The sequence below is a fragment of the Spermophilus citellus genome (genome assembly GCF_964194105.1).
Source record: "Spermophilus citellus genome assembly, chromosome: 10".
Lineage (NCBI taxonomy): Eukaryota > Metazoa > Chordata > Mammalia > Rodentia > Sciuridae > Spermophilus > Spermophilus citellus.
In genome coordinates, this window is record NC_138197.1 from 63822663 (window position 1) to 63841316 (window position 18654).

Here is an 18654-nt window from a genome sequence, read left to right on the forward strand (position 1 = left end):
ACTGTAATAATAATTAAAAGAAATATTTTTGGAAACTTTTGCTGGCTAAAATGGCATTTTAATTTTTTCAATAAAATGAACATGTATAAAATCTCCATTGAAGAGAATAAAAAGATTATTCCTTTCTGAAAAAAAGGACACTCAGTGGTATTTTTTATCAATACATTAGTTAATCATAGAAAAAAGCTAGATGAACTATGTACAAATCAGAAACTATATGTTGGACTTTTAAATTAAATTCCCATATAAAGATAAATGATTCTCTGCTGGTTGTAATTATAGATCATACTTATGAACATACATTCTAAAGCAAAGTTAACTAATTCCCATAGTTTTCATCAAGAGAAAGGTAGCTATAGAAAATACTAACACTGTTAAATTGGTGATTAGACTGTATATAACAGTAGAAGAAATAAAGGAGCAATGCATTTATGAGAAAAGGTTTTCTGTAAAGAGCTTAGGTTTGCATTTGGATAAGTTTCAGTGATAGAAACACCATTTAGATGAAAATAAAAAAGTGGAAAGTAGAGAAAATTGGCAGAAGGTAAAGAGAGAAGGCAAGAAAACCTTTTCTGCCTCCTCTCTTCAGAGTTAGAAAGGGCCTCCAGAAGAGTATGCAAAGTTGGAGGCTCCACGTCTCTGTGCCTGTACACAGCTACATTAACTGTGTAACTCATAATTGACTTTAGAACTATTCTCTGTTCTTTAGGAGCATCCAAACTTCAGCCATTCAACTCCTCCCAAAATATAACTAATAACTTCTGAAAAACTCAAAAGCACATAAGGAAGCTGTGATTGCCATTAAGTTTCTCCCAATTAGAGTTTTCATCATAATAAAGAGTTCAAATAAAAAACATGACAGGTAGGTATGAACTACAATAAAAATATTTTTTAAAAGGAGTGAAATCATACGTATATACATGATTTTCTTTTTTGAAACATCCATTTGTGCAGTGAAAGTAAGCTTAAGTCTAAACAATGAAAAAACAAATTTTTCATAATTTAAAGTTGGGGCCATTACATGATACTGATATTTAATTCCAATTTCTTTGCATTTGAAACTATCATCATGTGGAACATTAAATCTAAAAATAAAAACATGAATTAAAGAATACACCTTTCATATCTTGTAATCTAGTAGTAAATAACCAATTACTCAACTAAAGAAATATAAATTCAGACTTACTCTAGGAATTCAGTGATGTATTTCTGACTACATTTTGACCAGGTCCAAGGACTCGTGTGGTAATTTAAAGTTGGGGCCATTACATGATACTGATGTTTAATTCCAATTTCTTTGCATTTAAAACTATCATCATGTGGAACATTAAATCTAAAATAAAAACATGAATTAAAGAATACTATCAAAAATAAACACAACATTCGTAACATATCTCATATTTATACTATAATATAATGAAGAAATACATTAATCTGATTATATTGGATTATTTTCACTCTTGATCACTCCATAAGACAGTATAATTTCATATTTGGAAGCACAGGATTTCTGAGAAGCACTAGATTATACCTGTGATCAGTTGTACTGTCAACTTGGCATCTGAGTCTAAACAATAAAAATATTTGGAATCTGGCTCACCTCCTCACAACACAAGCATAGCATTCACATAAAAATGCCTGCAGGTTTCAACAAGGATATCCTAGAGATACATGTGGACATATTAGGTAAGGTGATACCACATTACATTCTAGGTCTTTGAATGTTCATACAGTATCCAAAAGACTTCTTTAATCCCTGACTCCATATCATTCTATAGTATTCATCTGTATTATATGAAACAACCTAACTACTGTTTCTGCTCTACAATTAATAAGTAAAATGGATTGAATTAGAATAATAAAAAATTTCCAAAGGGCAACCAATACTTCACAGTGATAGCAAAAATTTTAAATATTAAGCAGGTTAACCACAAGTCCTACACTCTTTTACAGACTCAAGTAGAAACCCAAGTTTAGAAGAATCGCCAAAATCGCCTAATTCAGGTTTTTGCATGCTGAGACTTGTATTTAAAACACTGTTTCAATTGAACTACTTACCCATATTCTGGACACCTAAAGTTTCTAAGGAAGAAAAGAAATTCTAAGCACTCTTTGAGAGAAAGGCTTCTATGACTTGGCAGCTTTGGAGACCAGCAAATGGTACTTCCTGCTTGTTGCTGCAATACTTCAACAGTCTGTAGGTGCTCTCTTCAACAAACTTACAAAACTGGCTAAGACATAACTATGCTAAAAGGGAACTGAAAAGGTGCTAGTTAACTAAAAGTTATGTCCATTTCAAATTTTTCTACATAAAAGCTCTAATGATATCTTGAGAAATAATCAGAAAAAAATGTGATAAAACTACAGGAGGTAATTCCGCCTCAGTTTCTTATTAGCAAAGTAACAAAAGAAACTTCAGGATATACTCTGGGGGTACAGTTGAAATTGGTTTTCAGAGGATGAATTGTAGGGCCTTCTGATTTTTAATGGATGCTCAAAAGACACCATGGGAAATCATGGCCTCCATTCTTACAGCATAGAGCCCCAGCAGAATTTTAGTAAAGCAGGAACAGATAGCAGAATCACAAATTTTTATGAGAAAATATGGAGTGTTGGATGGGGCTTTAAAATATTTTAACAAATAGAAATTTCCATGGGCTATGTTCACTGTTGAGACTCTGAGCTATAAGAGCAAGAAATGAGCACTATTAGAAATTGTGTGCGATTTCCTCAGCACCAGGAGCCCCTGCAGGCCTTCCCATAAGATGGTAGTAGACAATACCTGGTCGTGTATAGGGTAACAAGGGATAGAGGCAAGAAGTGCTCGTCATGTAATCCAATAAAGTAAATTAAATAAAAGAATTGTCAAGTTCTAGTTCTCTGCTAAGTCTGATGATTTGTGCAGTCTGTTTGACCTAATATAGAACACAAAAGAGCTAGAGGTAGCACTGCAAGGATAAAAATTATTTTATAAAGGAATAAACGTGTTCACTACTCAATTGAAGATAGAATTTTAGGCATTCTGTACAATGACAAATAGAAGGCACATTACTGAGGGAATAGAAGGTACTTACACATGCCCAAGTTCATGGGCTATAGTAAAGGCGGCACTAAGTCCATTTTCTTCACTAATAGAGCAGCTCCGTAAGGGATCACACAGGGTACCTAATTCTGCTAAGCCTGAAAAATTTTACATTTTTACTTCATCAAAATGGGAAATAACCATCAAAATCATAAAATAAGAATTAAATTTTAAAGCATTTAACCATTGGTATTACTCCTTAGAAATGAGTACAGGGTGAGCTGTTAATATCAAATAAACTTTCTTTAAAAGTTAAACAAAGGATTGATTTTTCAGAAGCTTTTCAGGAAATTATTGGACTCTTTCACTTAAGAAATAATCCAAAAAATACAGGGTGATCATACAATTTTTAAAAATATAAGAAAAGAAAAATATAGTTGGTGTAGTGTGGGCAGTAGGAAAGGTAATGAATATATTAACTGGTAACAGAAAAACTAACAAGAGAAGAAAAAATAGCACAGAACTCTACAAAAATATGAAGTGCTTTTAATTTTTAAATTTAAAGCAGCATACAAATATTTAATTGTTGCCTGATAATTAAATGAGTAAAATGTTAAGTGGCTAAAATAGAGCCTGCCACTTAATATATGTTGAATAAAATAAAATGATTATGATATAAGAATTACTGTAAATACTCAGTAATTTGTAACATTTCAGCAATAGAAACTGTTATTATATATCAGGATCTACTCACTCCTATATAAAAATTAGTGGGCAACTCAAATATGCTGTTGAAAGATCAAGATAGTATGAATTGGTTGTATACCAAAGGCAGCAATAATTATGGCTCAAACACTAAAAGTAATATAGATAAGAAGCTGAGTATAGTAGTACATGCCTGTAATCTCAGCAATTCTGGGGGTCACCCTGAGCAATTTAGCAAGATCAGGTCTCAAAATAAAATTTAAAAGGGCAGGGGATGGAGCTCAGTGGTAGAGTACTTCTGAGTTCAATCCCTAGAACCTCAAAATAAATAAATAAATAGGTTAAAACCATAGGTAAGAAATTCCAAATAAATATTCATTAGAATAATACATATTTCATCATTATTCAAGTTAGCTTTTCATTTCTTTTTCAATTTACATAATATTATATTCTTTACTAATGCTGTCTTTCAATATTTATTTGTAAATTTATATGCACTCCTATGATTCCTTTCACAAAAGAAAAGATTTTTCATATATAAGATTAGCATTTCTTATTACAAAGTTTTTGCATTTAGAAATTTCTTAATACAGAATGAGTAGATTTGTATTAGCTACTGTGCTTTTAGCTCCCTTTTTCAAGGTAATCTTTTATTCACAAAAGTTAAAAACATGAACATCTTCCTAGCATTTTAGATAGATTTTCTAACAATTTAAAACAATAGAATGCTCTGTTGCACACTAGAGAAATAAAAGTTAAATTAAGGCATATAAAAGGACTGGAAAAAAAGTTAAAATCAAACAAGTTCATTAACCAAAAATAGAAAGATTTGTCCTCTTTCTGAACCTATTACTAAAAGGTCTTTTTCATATTTAGAATCAAGACCATAAGTAGGGCGAGGAAGAAAGGAAAGTAGAAAGGAAGGAAAGAAGGAAGAAAGAAATTAAATTAATTCTTGAACAAATTTCTATAGAGAATATGAGGAAATTCCTATTGTCCTTAAGATCCTAAAATTCATACTTGCATGTATAATTTTTTAGCCAATTGCCATTTTATGTGTTTTGTTGTTGTTGTCGTCAGAATAAATTCAATAGGAACATGTTTTCTTCATGGATATATTGCTGTTCCCATGCCTTAGTTAATATTTCTAAAAATCTGCCCAGTAGCCCAATTTTAATAGATTTATTTTCAGAGATGTATAGATATTTGAACACAATATCAACTATATTATCACCCAAACTTTTTGTTTCATGCTTAAAAATATAAAATTCTAAACTGAACATTTTAGTTCATAACAGACTTGTGAGGATATATATTACATGTGACTACACACCAGGCTCAAACACTCCTGTAAATGGTCAACACCAAGAAGCACTGAAGTGAAGGATTAGTATTATGGTACCAGGCAGCCGGGTAATGGCTCATGTCTAGTTACACTCAAGCAGATTCTGTTTTTTCAAAAAGTGTTTGAGAAGAATAAGTAAGCATGGGCCCAAACATGATACAGTTTCTACGTGTTTAGAAGAAGAAAACACTCCATAGACATCTAATTCAGTCCTCTTGAAGAATGAAAAAAATTTTTTGACATATTTTGTAAAACATGCTCATGGGTCAAGGCAACAATACACACAAAAGGAGATACACCAGGAAGCCTAGCAATGATTAACCAACGCTTCATGTCATCAAGAACCTCTCAATTTATTTTTGATATATTTTAGATGAGAAAATAAGATGAATAATTAACATAAGCTGAATAGCCTTGGGTAAATTATTTATCCTCATCTATAACACAGGAATAATACTAGTACTGACCTTATAGTTTACTCTGAAGATTAAATAAATTAAATTATAAAACCCCTTTACGATGTAAGATTCATAGGAAGCATTCAAATATTGTAGCTATAACTATCATCATTACTACCTATTTAATGGATAACATGCTTTCACTTTTATAGTCTTTATTTCTAAATGGCAGTATAGTTTATTTGCACAGAGTGCCTGAAAACTACAAAAAACATAAATAAGGACTTGAAGACCATCCACTTCTACAGGAATAGTCAAGAATGTCTAGCACCTAACAATTTAATAAAGTTTAATAAACTTTAATAAAGATATGAAAAGACACAGATATAATAATATAATAGAGAGATTTTTATAAAATGATTGACTCATAAAATATACCTAATTAAGCCAGAGGACAGATTGTAGGGAGGGGGGAATTCAGTTGTATAAAACTTTAGAGCATCAGGCATTTAATTCCACAACTGAGTAAGAAGAGAGTTTTTAAGGGATCCCCTAACATAAAGAAATTAGATGCTTAAGTACAAGTATTTTTTAGTGAATGCTGAGCTGCATGATTTACTAAGAAATAAAATCTTCACCTCTGAAACCAAACACAGACATTCTCCCTCTCTCTTGCTACCTGAAATAATTATGCAATACAGGCATATGTACATATACACACATTCATATTCTGAACTAAATCCTAAGTGGTAAGCAATAAATAGTTAAGAATAGAAGCTACTGTGGTAGCAAATACTGATAAAAGCAATATGGTTCAAAGAGTGAGAGCTTGCTATAGGAAGCTTCAAGGTGGATCTACATCCTGAGTTTCCTGAATTAATCCAAGGACCCAAGTAATGAAGATTCTTTGGAGTCCTACAAAATCCTCTCTTGAGGAAAACACACACTTTTTGAGCTGGCTATATCACAATCCCCTGGGTTAATATTAAGTAAATGTGAGCTCACAACGTACACAAACAAGTCAACAAAGAGAAAGCAGAAATGACATGTCTGGCTCTGAAAAATTTCATATGTGGGAGTTTTCAGGGACTAATATAAAATTACTCCATACAAAATGTTTAAGGAAACATGAAATTCAATTACAAATATGAAAAAAGTTTTAAAAATGTAAAAAATGAACAAATAGATTGCAATTAAGAATTAAATAGCATATTTTAAATTAAAATTTATGTTAAAATAGAAATTTTGAAGGGTTAGTAAAACATCTAATTAGATACAACCAGAGAGAGAGAGAGAGAGAGAGAGAGAGAGAGAGAGTGTAAAACGGAATATAGAGCTGCTTGAAGAGATAAAGAAATGAAGGTATGGAGAAAAAGAATAAGAATACAACACAGATGTAATCTGAAACCCAAGGTAAGAATAGATAGAATTAAATAATAAAATTTGAAATAATACAATGAAAAACAGATGACAATTTTCAGAAATGCTGCAGGATAGTGATCAGCAGATACTGAAATCACAATATATCCCAAATGGGATAAATAAAAAGAGATCTATCCATATTAAGGCAAAATTTTCATGAAACTACATTATATCTGAGACAAGAAGAGGATCTTATTTTAAAAAAACAAACAAACAGCTCATCAATGAATCTACAACTAAACAGACTGCAATTCTCAATAGCAAAATCCAGATGACAAAACAACGACATTAGAAATACTGAAAGAGGGGCTGGGGATGTGGCTCAAGTGGTAGTGCACTTGCCCAGCATGCTGAGGCACTGGGTTCGATTCTCAGCACCACATAAAAATAAAATCAAGATATTGTGTCCACCTAAAACTAAAAAATAAATATTTTTTTTAAAAAAGAAATACTTAAAGAAAATAACTGTCAACCTAAAATTGGTACCTACAAAACTATGTTTTCAAAATGAGAGTATATTGAAGACATTTCCAATAACATTCATAATTTAAAAAATTTGCCACTAGTACATCATCACTAAAGAATAATTTTAAGAATATAAATGAGGAAAAAAGGAAAACAACTTCAGAAACAAGATTTGAGAAGAAAGAAGAAATTATAAAAATTTTATAAACATGGAACAGATTTAAACAAATGCTGAATATAGCACAATGACATCCAATATGCAGGCTATGAAATGACACCAATAAAATAGTGGACAAGAATGCCAGGTAAGTTAGGAAGAAGCTAAACAAAGTTAGTTACAAGCATCATTTATTTAGGAGAGAATTTTAGACAGGTAAGGTATTTCTAGTAAAAAGCCAGAGTACGTCCAAAAATAATAAAATAGTGTATATATTTTTTTAATCTGTAAAGGAAAAATGGGATAATAAGATTAATTTAACCCTTAATAAACTTAGAGAAAGACCAAAAAAAAGGTGGCTGCGAGGCTAGCATAGAACAAAATGTGATGAACAGAAAATGGTAATTATAACTCAATAATAGTAATAATAACAACAAAAAAAGAAATAGAGTAACAAAGGTTTACTATAGTTGATTTTTTAAAAAAAAATCCTATGCTGCTTCCAAGAAGAGAAAAATAAAATAAAATAAAACTAGTATGTAAGGACAACAAAAAAATTGGAGGATGGCTCAGGAAGCTGGGACAGGAGGATTGCAAGTTCAAAGCCAGCCTCAGCAGCTTAGCAAGGCCCTACACAACTCAGCATGAACCTGTCTCTAAATAAAATACAAAAGAGGGCTGGGGATGTGGCTCAGTGGCTAAGGGTCCTTAGGTGCAATCCCTGGTACTGACCCCCCTCCCACCAAATAAAAAAAGAAAAGAAAGAAAAGAAAAATTGGAGAAAATGATGTATCTATCTATCAAATATCCAATAGGAAAAAGTTGGGTAGCAACTGTGTTATCAGACATAATATATTTTAAATACAGGATCTTGAAGAAAATAATATATATTGACATTTTTAAAATCCTACTTAAATGAACAGATCAATGCTTTATGAGGATTTCACATGCTGGTTCTAAAAGTTTTATGAAGGGTTTCTTAAGATACAAAAGTGCTAACTGTAAAAGAAGAGATTTCTAAATTATCTGTTTTTACACACAAAATAAAAACCAAGCAACAAACTGTTAAAAGGTATTTGAAATACTTATATAAAACACAAAAAGTTTGATATCAAGAAGTGATTAAAAAAACAACTAAAAAACAGTGGGGCTGGAGTTGTAGCTCAGTGGTAGGGCACTTGCCAAGCACATGTGAGGTGCTGGGTTCGATCCTCAGCACCACATATATATAAATAAATATAATAAAGATATTGTGTCCATCTATAACTAAATTTTTTTTTAAAAACTAAAAAACAGGAAGAAAACAACACCACAGCACAAAAAAGTGCCATATTTCTTTCTCTTATTTCATTCCTAATAGAAAAGTAAACATCAATTGCCAATAAATATATGAATTGGTGTTCAAACTTGTTAACAATTAGGGAAATGAAAATTATGATTTTTGTGATATATATTATCTTTTGATTAGCAAAAATGAGAAATTTGAAGATAACCTGTATTGACAGGATACTATCAAATTGACGCTTGTATTCTACTGAAAAATATGTAAATTGATATGACCACTTTTGAAAATAATTTGCTATGTCTTACAAAGTTGAACACAGGTTAAGTATTCCTTATGCAAAATACTTAGAACACATGTTCTAAGATTGGAACCAAATGTTCTGGACTTGAAAAGTTTTCAGATTTTAGAATATTTGCACAGAACTTACAGTTAATAATTCCTAATCCAAAAATCCAAATTCTAAAATGCTTAAAATGTGAAACTTTTGGAATGTCACGTAGGCAGATTCAGATTTTGGAGCATTTTGAATTAAGGGTGCTCAACCTACATTAGCACACATAGTAACATCACAATTCTAATGCTAGGGAATATAAGATTCATAACAGGAAAAAAGCTAGAATTAGCCCAAATATCCACTAATAGAATATTGATATATAAAATGTGGATGAAATGTTTTACATTAGTGAAAACACATAAACTATGGCTACAAAGTTTAAAAAGAAGTAAAAGCAAATGATTTCTTGTTTAGAAACACATACATATGTAATGTTACTATTCTTCAAAAGATGAACATTCATGGTATTAGCTACCTCTAGGACAGAAGCAGAGAAATGTAATAAGGATTGAGCACAGGCCATGTAATAGTACCAAATTAACCATTAAATCTAGTGATAGATTCATGGCCATCCATTTCATTATTTTGCTTTAAGCTGGCATGTAGGTTATCATTTATTATTTCTCATGAATCAAATGTTAAATAATAAAACACTTTAAATCAAGTACATCAAATTCATACGGCAGTTATCTTTAGTAATTGGAAATTAGTAGTTCTTGTTATTCTATAAAATTATAGAGGCAAAATTAAATAACTAACAGTGACAAGTATAATAATTTATTAATACAACTAATAATAATTATTGAAATTTCAAATAAAAGAAAAACAATCTAAATAGTACTTTTGTTCAATTTAATAAACAATTATATAAGCCAAGTTTACTGCCCAAAACTTACCTAATGTGTCACATTTCTCTCTAGCTCCACAAATGTCTTCCCTTAAAATAAAAGATTCATTTTTAAACATTTTCAAAAATACTTTTACAATTAGCCAAAACAAAAATAACATCAAAAAGCTCTCAAAATGTTTTATGCACATTCGTGAACATCAAAAGGCATACTCTATATAAGCATGTCAAAAAACAGTTGAGGCTTTAACCAAGTCCAATGAAAAACTTTCTGAGTAGATAGTTTACCTCCCTGCCTTTACACAGTATATATAACATTACTAACCCTCTTCTCAATAATTCAATGTTTTATGTATTTATGTTATGCAAAATAATGTTGTTCAAATGTTACCATGTTGCTTAAATTTTTTTACTTCTGCATTATTTAGTCCCTGACCATTCAATTTGAAATTTCTCTTGTCTCTTTTCTATGTTCTTTTTCCATGGCCAGTTCTTCCTCCCATTAAATCTATAATCCCCCAATCTTTGCAGCTTGATATCCAAATACAATGCAGAGCAGGACCATTGACTATGATAGAGTACTACGTGTAATTTAAGTCAATTCTGCTTTAGTTTTTTTTAAAAAAAAGATAAATTACATGGGCTATATGGCAGCAATTTTACATGAAGTAAAGATTTTTACTTCAAAATTCTAGTCAACCTCATTTCCTTGAGGTTGACTCCCAAGTAAAGGGTTTTCACTGGTAAACCAACCAACCAACCAAATAACAAACCTAGGATTTATATGATCTGATAGTATTAGTACTGCTGAAACAAGATGTGATTTAGCAGTGTACATTGGTACTCATAAAATGGAAACAATTTTATAATATCAGAACCTGTTTTTATTATAAATAAATAGGATTAAAAACAACCCTAGCAAAGGTAATCTGGTAATTATGATATGCAGTAAACATCAAAACAAGGAATAGATGGGTGGATTCATTAATAAATGGATACATAGACAAATAGAAAAAAAAGTACAGGTAGTCCAAAAAGGGGACAATCAAATAAATTTAGACACTATTTTCTCACAAGCAACTGAAACATCAATAAGGAAACAAATAAAACCTACCCTAGTTAATTTAGGTTTATTTTCAGATATTATTCTTATTAATTTCCAGATATTATTATTAATTCTCTCATTCTGTCTTTGATGTAATAAGGTTTTTGGCTTAGACTAAACTATTATTCAATAACCTAAAATTGCTCATTTCCTAAGGAACTACCTAGCATTCTAGTCTGAAAGAAAAGATGATTTTATTATGTTTCCATGGATCAATTCCATTTATTATTGACAAAGAATTAAAGTAATGAGAAGTATCAGTCATCATGCAGGAAAGAGAGTAAAGAATTGCAGTTGGAAGGGTTATTTCCAAAACTGTACCTGGTGATAAGGACAGCAGTATCATGGTGGGAAGGGTGAGCATCATCAAGAACATTCTGAGTTTGCTGCCATAAACAAAAGTTGCGTAATGTGGTAGCTGCATTAAAACTGATGACTGGTCCTTCCTACACAAGATATAATAAGCGATTCAGTATGATGTCAAAACATTTATATTCTCCCTCTTCTCCTCCCAAGCTTATTGGCACCCACACAATTTATCAAACAGTATTTTCCAATGAACATGTGGCATAATTTCTCCTTCACAGTTTTATTTAAATATATTTTAGCAACATCTAAAACATTGTTATCAAAATTGAATCTAATTAGCAAAATAACTTTAAAAATTAACACATTCAAAATCCTTCAATATTAGGATTGTAAAAATGAATTGTTTATTGATTTGTTACTTCCTTAGCTCAGTTCAACACTTTTGTTATCCCATTTTATTTCCATTCATCACAACAGAAAAGGGTAACATCACTCCTCTTCAAATTAAGTTTTTAAAGTAAATTTTTAGAAATTTCTAATAAGAGTTTTGTGGTCTACATAAAACCCTATTAAAAGACTACCACAGCCAGGTGCGTTGGCGCATGCCTGTAATCCCAGCATTTTGGGAGGCTGAGACAGGAGGATTATGAGTTCAAAGCCAGCCTCAGCAACAGGGAGACACTAAGCAACTCAGTGAGACCCTATCTCTAAATAAAATCCAAAAAATAGGGCTGGGGATGTGGCCCAGTGGCCAAGTGCCCCTGAGTTCAATCCCTGGAACCCATCACCCCCCCAAAAAAGACTACCATAAATAAAATTACATATTTTAGATCTGTCCTTACCTGTTCATTGTGAATTACAATTAATTTTACAATTACTATGTTTATGAGATTTCCAATACTTGAGTCCTTGTAGATTGCTGCAACCTGAAGTAAAAAAAAAAAGTAGGATTATATGTCTAAAATGAAAATTTCTTCTCAAAACAAATTGAAACCAGTCCTAGAGCATCTATTCTCCAATTTAACTGCACAGTGAAGTCTCTTAGAGAACTTTTACAAATTCTCATGTTCAGGTCACATTCTTTTTTTTTTTTTGTAGTTATAGATGAACAGATGCCTTTATTTTATTTATTTGTATGTGGTGCTGAGGATCAAACCTAGTGCCTCACACATGCTAGGCAAGTACTCTGCCACTAAACTACAGCCCCAGCCCTCAGGTCACATTCTTTATCAATTAAATTAGGATCTCTATGGCTGTGAAATGGGCATCAGCTCTTTTTAAGGACGCTTTTTAAAGTCCCTATAGTGAAACAAAAGTTTGAGAACCAGTATCCTAACCTTGCTACTGAGATTGGTCCATGTATTGGTAGCATCCACATCACCTAGAACTGGTAAGAAATATAAACTCTCAAAACCCTTTTAAACAAAATCCTAAGTGATGTGACGGCATAATAGATTCTGAAAACTACTGTTAGGGATGATTCAACAATAAATTCACTTTATTCTGGGTCTATCTACAGTTTAAATGACCACAATATTCCATAAAATTGTAAATTTGGCATATTCTTTTCTGGTAGTTTTATTTTATATTCTTTTCTATAGTTGCATATTTTCAATTCTGATTATTTTTAACATTTAACACTACTTTAATACATGGAGGTAGATTCATCTAGAATCATACAAATAGCTGTAGAAGAGGCCATACGCAAATTAGAATCTAACCCTCAATTGTCCAAGACTGACATGCAAATCTATGAGGCACTCTGGATGGATTCAGTTCATGATTTATATTAAGGTGTTATCCTCTTTCCAAATTCATATTCTTATATCCGTCAAAGAGGTTATCACTGATCAACCTAGGTGTCCTTCAATAGATGAATGGATAAAGAAAATGTGATACACACACACACACACACACAATGGAATATTATTCAGTGACAAAGAAGAATGAAATTATGGCATTTGCCAGTAAATGGATGGAACTACAGACTATCATGCTAAGTGAAATAAGCCAATCCCAAAAAACCAAAGGCCAAATGCTCGCTCTGATATGCAGATGCTCACACAGAATAAGGGGAGAGGGGAAATAGAAGTTCATTGGATTGACAAAGGGGAATGAAATGAAGGGAGGGGGATGGGAATGGGGAAGACAGTGAAATGAACAGGACATAACTTTCTATGTTCATATGTGAATACACAACCCCTGTAAATCCACATCATGTACACCACAAGAATGGGATCTAATTAGAATAAGTCATACTCCATGTACATATAATACATCATCTTTTATTCTTTCTTTTTTTTTTAGGTTTCCACATATGACTGAAACATGTGATACTTGTCTTTCTGTGTCTGGCTTATTTTACTTAACATGATGCCTTTGAATTCCATCCATTTTCATGATTAGTTTTTATTTTAGTGTGGCTGAAATTTTCCCCTTACTGAAAACATCAGGAACCCAAGGAATTGAAAAATATAAACTCAATATAATTCAAGTGAAATAAATGCCTCTAATAATAGCAATTACGTTTGAATTCTTGAGGCTCAAATGATTTTTCTTAAATTTACATTATTAAGTGTGTGACAATGTGAATATTGTGAAGTAAGCCTTAGTAAACACAATGGCATGTGAAGCTTTCTGACCTATAGTAAATACCTCCGGTATATTAAATAAAATATCACTGAATATCAAAATAAGCATGCCGAAGAAAATAATTGCTCTAGCTTACATGTATTTTGGTAGTTTGATAATATATATAAATGCCATTTTAACTTGATGCTATTGTCCAAATATGAGGATAAAAACTTTAGAGTAGAAGATTGGAATATGACTGCTCATTTAATATACTTATTTCACTAGTTATACACATTTGTGTTCTTTCCCAGTGCTGCTAATTACAGATACCCTTTGAAAAAATAGAGATCCATGAGCTATATTCACAACATATTATGGAACTCTAAAACGTAAATTAAATCACATTCACTTTTCTATATCATTGTTTTCAGACATTTTGTTAAACTGTCAAAAAGTTTAACAAAATATCACATTTGTTTACTTGGTACAGGATAGGTAAAGGTAAATGATCTTCTTTCTAAATTTTGTGTCTATAGTCCATTAGCTTAATTCGATCACTTTCCCATTACATGTAGAACTCAATGCATAAAAACTTTTTCTGTACTTTGAGCTTTCCTTCAAATAGCTTACTAACACATTCCAAATCTCAATCACATTTTCCTAAATTAGATGATCCAATCAGAACATTACCAATAATCCAAGTATGTATGTTTGAATAATGTAATCAGTGCCTTCCAAAATAATGGGAAGAAAACATGCAAAACCTGCATGGTTCTTTCTTCAACCAGAAACAGCTGTTGACACTTAAGTGGAGGATGCATTCCTCTCACCTCTTTAGAGAAACTTTGAAAATGGACTTCACAAGTAGAGATAAAACAAGCTGGACTAGATTTGATAAACTCTGCATATGTGACCAACTGACTTATTTTGCCCAAGTGTGAAGGATTTGCAAAGAGACTTTATGAGACTTTTAATGCCAGAATTTTAAAAGTCCCACACAAACAGTAAGAGCTTTCATTTTTTTTCTAAGTTGCCTTCCATCTTCAACATTATTTATATCCAAGAATATAGCTGTGATTGCTTTGTTACCAATAAAACAACAATGTGTATAGAGTACCTTATAATCTGATGACTTCTCTATATTCTCATTTGAACATTCTTTCAATGAAAGAAAAATGAAGAAAGCACCAAACCCAGATATTTAGAAGTCACCTGAAGTTTGGCCTCTGAGTAAGAAAGCCAACATACACACACACACACAAAAAAAAAAAAAAAAAAAAAGAAAGAAAGAAAAGGAAAAAAAAAAAGCCTCAAAAAGAGACCCTCCTTGGAGCTGGGGATGTGGCTCAAGCAATAACACACTCGCCTGGCATGTGCGGGGCTAGGTTCGATCCTCAGCACCACATACAAATAAAATAAAGATGTTGTGTCCACCAAAAACTAAAAAATAAATATTAAAAAAAAACCTCTCCCTCTCTTAAAAAAAAAAGAGAGACCCTCCTAAATTTTTCCTCCTACTCCACCTATATTTGGAATGTTCCCCTTTTACTCAACCCTACTGCATCTGTCTCCCTGTAAATTAAAACTTAGTGCAAAATAGATGACAGCTTCCACAAAAATCCCACCTTCAGCTAAAATCTGCTATCATTCTAGTAGGACTAAAAATCTAGGAAATAACATGTATACATGCATTGGTCTGTTATTCCAAGCAAAATCAGACACAGGTCTCTCCATGAAGTCAGACCCTTGGCTTCTCCCTCTAAGAACTCTGCTTTAAAACTCACATAGCCAACTTCAGTTACTTCATGACATGCCACAATATCTTCGTTTTGTTGTTGTTGTAGATGGACACAATACCTTTATTTTATTTATTTATTTTTATATGATGCTGAGTATTGAACGCAGTGCTTCACACATGCTAGGCAAGCTCTCTACCACCAAGCCACAACCCTAACTTCACAATATCTTCTTAACAGTGATGATCTTAATTGATTTGCATGTAAAATCAAAATAAATATTTTTGAGGGTGGTGATAGCACCAAAAATGCATGCAAATATTCCAAAAATTATTCTTGTGTTCCTTTACTTCTTCTAGTAAGTTTCTCCAAAGTACTGACATCAGTTATCTGTCTCTTACCAGCTTCAAAAACTGTTTCATTTGTAAAATCTAATATTTTCCTTCAATATCCCCCTTAACCCAATTTTCTTAATAAGTGTCACTACTTAAACCATTTCAATTGCAAAGTTGATTCCAATATTCTATTTAATTGGTACCATTTCCTACTTTATAAACTGACATCCTCCACATCTAGTTCTCATTAGAATTTCTTGATTTTAAGTACATCACACTCACATTTATAATGACACACCTAAATAATTATTTTGGATTCAGAAGTGTAAAAAAATGTCATCAGGATAAATATCTATAGATATCCCTGTGTCATTAAAAAATTTCAATTTCAATAGACAAAATGAGTTTTGTATTATATAACTGCAGAAAATTACTTTGGATCATCTTTGGTTTTTGTTTACCAAAATGTACTACATTCAGAAAAAAATACTACTTTAATTTTATTCACTAATAAATTCTTTCAGTAATGTTCATTGAGCACCCACTTTGTAGATACTACATTTAGGCAGCATAAAACATGATATAATTATAAAAATTTAATGTCATAGTAAGTAAAATGATAAGACTCTCAGGATCTTCAAGCTACAGGAAATATAACTGGTAATTTCTGGTTAAGGGAAATTGACAAGGTACTACAAATGTGTCTTGACCAAGTCTTTTCCACCAACTGGGTCTAAATTCCCTCTATGTGTACTTCTAGCTGTGGTATATGTTCAAATTATCTGAATCTGCATAAATAGGTGACCGTATCATTTGTCAACTAAATCAGAATACTCATGACAATAAAAGGGGGTGCTTTTAGTAATAACTCTAAAGCAACTACCCAAATTCAAGAATGTTTCAGGAAGTATGACGAGTGTGTGTTTATATTTGTACACACATGTATACATGTGATATAGGAAGCTGCCTCTCACAGAGAACTGGTGCTTTTCACTAGCATTAGAACTTCAATCTATGAACAATGGCACCAACATTGCTCAACAGAGAAATTAACATCAGATCAAAGACTCTTACACCTATTGTGATCTTTACTCCAAGATTGCTAAGATAGCTTTACTGGCAATAATTTATCTCTTTATCCCTAAAAACATATTTATAACTTAAAAGATTGTTTGTCCAAATTTCTGATTTAGGGAATGTAGCAACAGTACAAATAACACACTCTCCCCTTGAGTAGGGTCAAGTTTTAAAATTCAGATTCAAAGATCAGTGTGACAAGGATATTCCCTGTCACTAGAGGGCAGAAGCTATGCATGTGATGCAGTAAAGAACAATTCAAGCATTTTCTATCAATGGTTTCATACATTTTCAAATATTTAGAAAATTGTGCAAGTAACAGAATAGTATTCCTGGTATATATCTTTCTAAGCTAAACTTCAGTGAAGTCTAATTTCTAGGTACAATTTGTGTACATGAAGAGTTTGGGGAAAAAACACATTGTTTTAATTATGTAAAGAAATTAAGTGCTTTAGGCAATATAAAAGTAATAATAAGTTACTTACAATTGACATTAGGGTTAGTACATAGTGCTGCAAATTCTGTCCATGATGCTGAACCATCTTAGCATCAGCTGTAACCATAACTTCCACATATCTTGGGTATGATAAAAAACGTTTATTCCTGGAATGTAATTGACTTCTTTCATCTTCTAATGATATATTTTTTGAAGTATATCTGAGAACTCTTTCCTTCCTTATATTAAGATCTTCATTCATGTTGCTATAGTTGTGAAAGCGTAAAGAAGTTTTCTTTATTTGATTTTCTGGGAGGAAAAAAAGAATACAATATAGAGCTATTAAAAGTTGGACAGGACTAAAGATATTTCACAAAAGTGAATAGCCAAAATATTTAATACTTACACATCTGCCTCCAATATGAAACAATAAAAAGACAAATTAAAGAGTAACAAAATGTTTGCAAAATGTTCAAATTTTTACAGAGTATACTAACAAATTTGTATGTATGTCTTATTTTAACAATTTTAAGTATTCAAAAATATCTATTAATTACTGAGTGGAAAATAAAAAGGGTCTTATAATTTAAAAAGCTGAGACCACATTAAAAACTATATAAATTAACAATTCTCAATATAAAATTGTTGAATACTGCAATATGAGACATGAGGCAGGATGAATTAGGTATATGTGTTTTGATAATGAAAAGATGTCCCTGACACATTTATAAGTTAAAAATGTAAGTAGCATGTAAAACTGGCTCCCATTCTTGTAAAAAATATTTCTCAAAATATACAAGTATTATTCAAAAATTTATATAATGAACCAAAAATGTCTGGAAGCACACATGTCAAACTTTTAACATTGACTATACTGGGTAGGTAGGAGAGAAGGGAATAGAAAAGCTATTGGAGCCAAGCTAGATGCCCTTCAGTGGATGGGTGAACGGATTAAAAAAAATGTGGCATATATATGCAATGGAATTTTACTCAGCAATAAAAGAGAATAAAATCATGGCATTTGCAGGTAAATGGATGGCGTTAGAGAAAATAATGCTAAGTGAAGTTTGCCAATCACAAAAAAAACAAATGCCGAATGTTT

At 31.6% G+C, this 18654-nt stretch overlaps 1 protein-coding gene across 1 annotated transcript in view; it reads right to left on the reverse strand.

The window, feature by feature from the left end:
• Positions 1 to 18654, reverse strand: part of ADAMTS20 (ADAM metallopeptidase with thrombospondin type 1 motif 20) — a 143361-nt gene that overhangs the window by 94240 nt on the left and 30467 nt on the right. The window contains exons 4-9 of the mRNA XM_081309281.1: positions 17602 to 17861; positions 12237 to 12320; positions 11407 to 11531; positions 10030 to 10070; positions 3075 to 3180; positions 1187 to 1333 (exon numbers count right to left, since the gene is read on the reverse strand). Of these exons, the coding sequence (XP_081165407.1) occupies positions 1187 to 1333; positions 3075 to 3180; positions 10030 to 10070; positions 11407 to 11531; positions 12237 to 12320; positions 17602 to 17861 (763 nt within the window). The remainder of the gene's footprint in view (positions 1 to 1186; positions 1334 to 3074; positions 3181 to 10029; positions 10071 to 11406; positions 11532 to 12236; positions 12321 to 17601; positions 17862 to 18654) is intronic.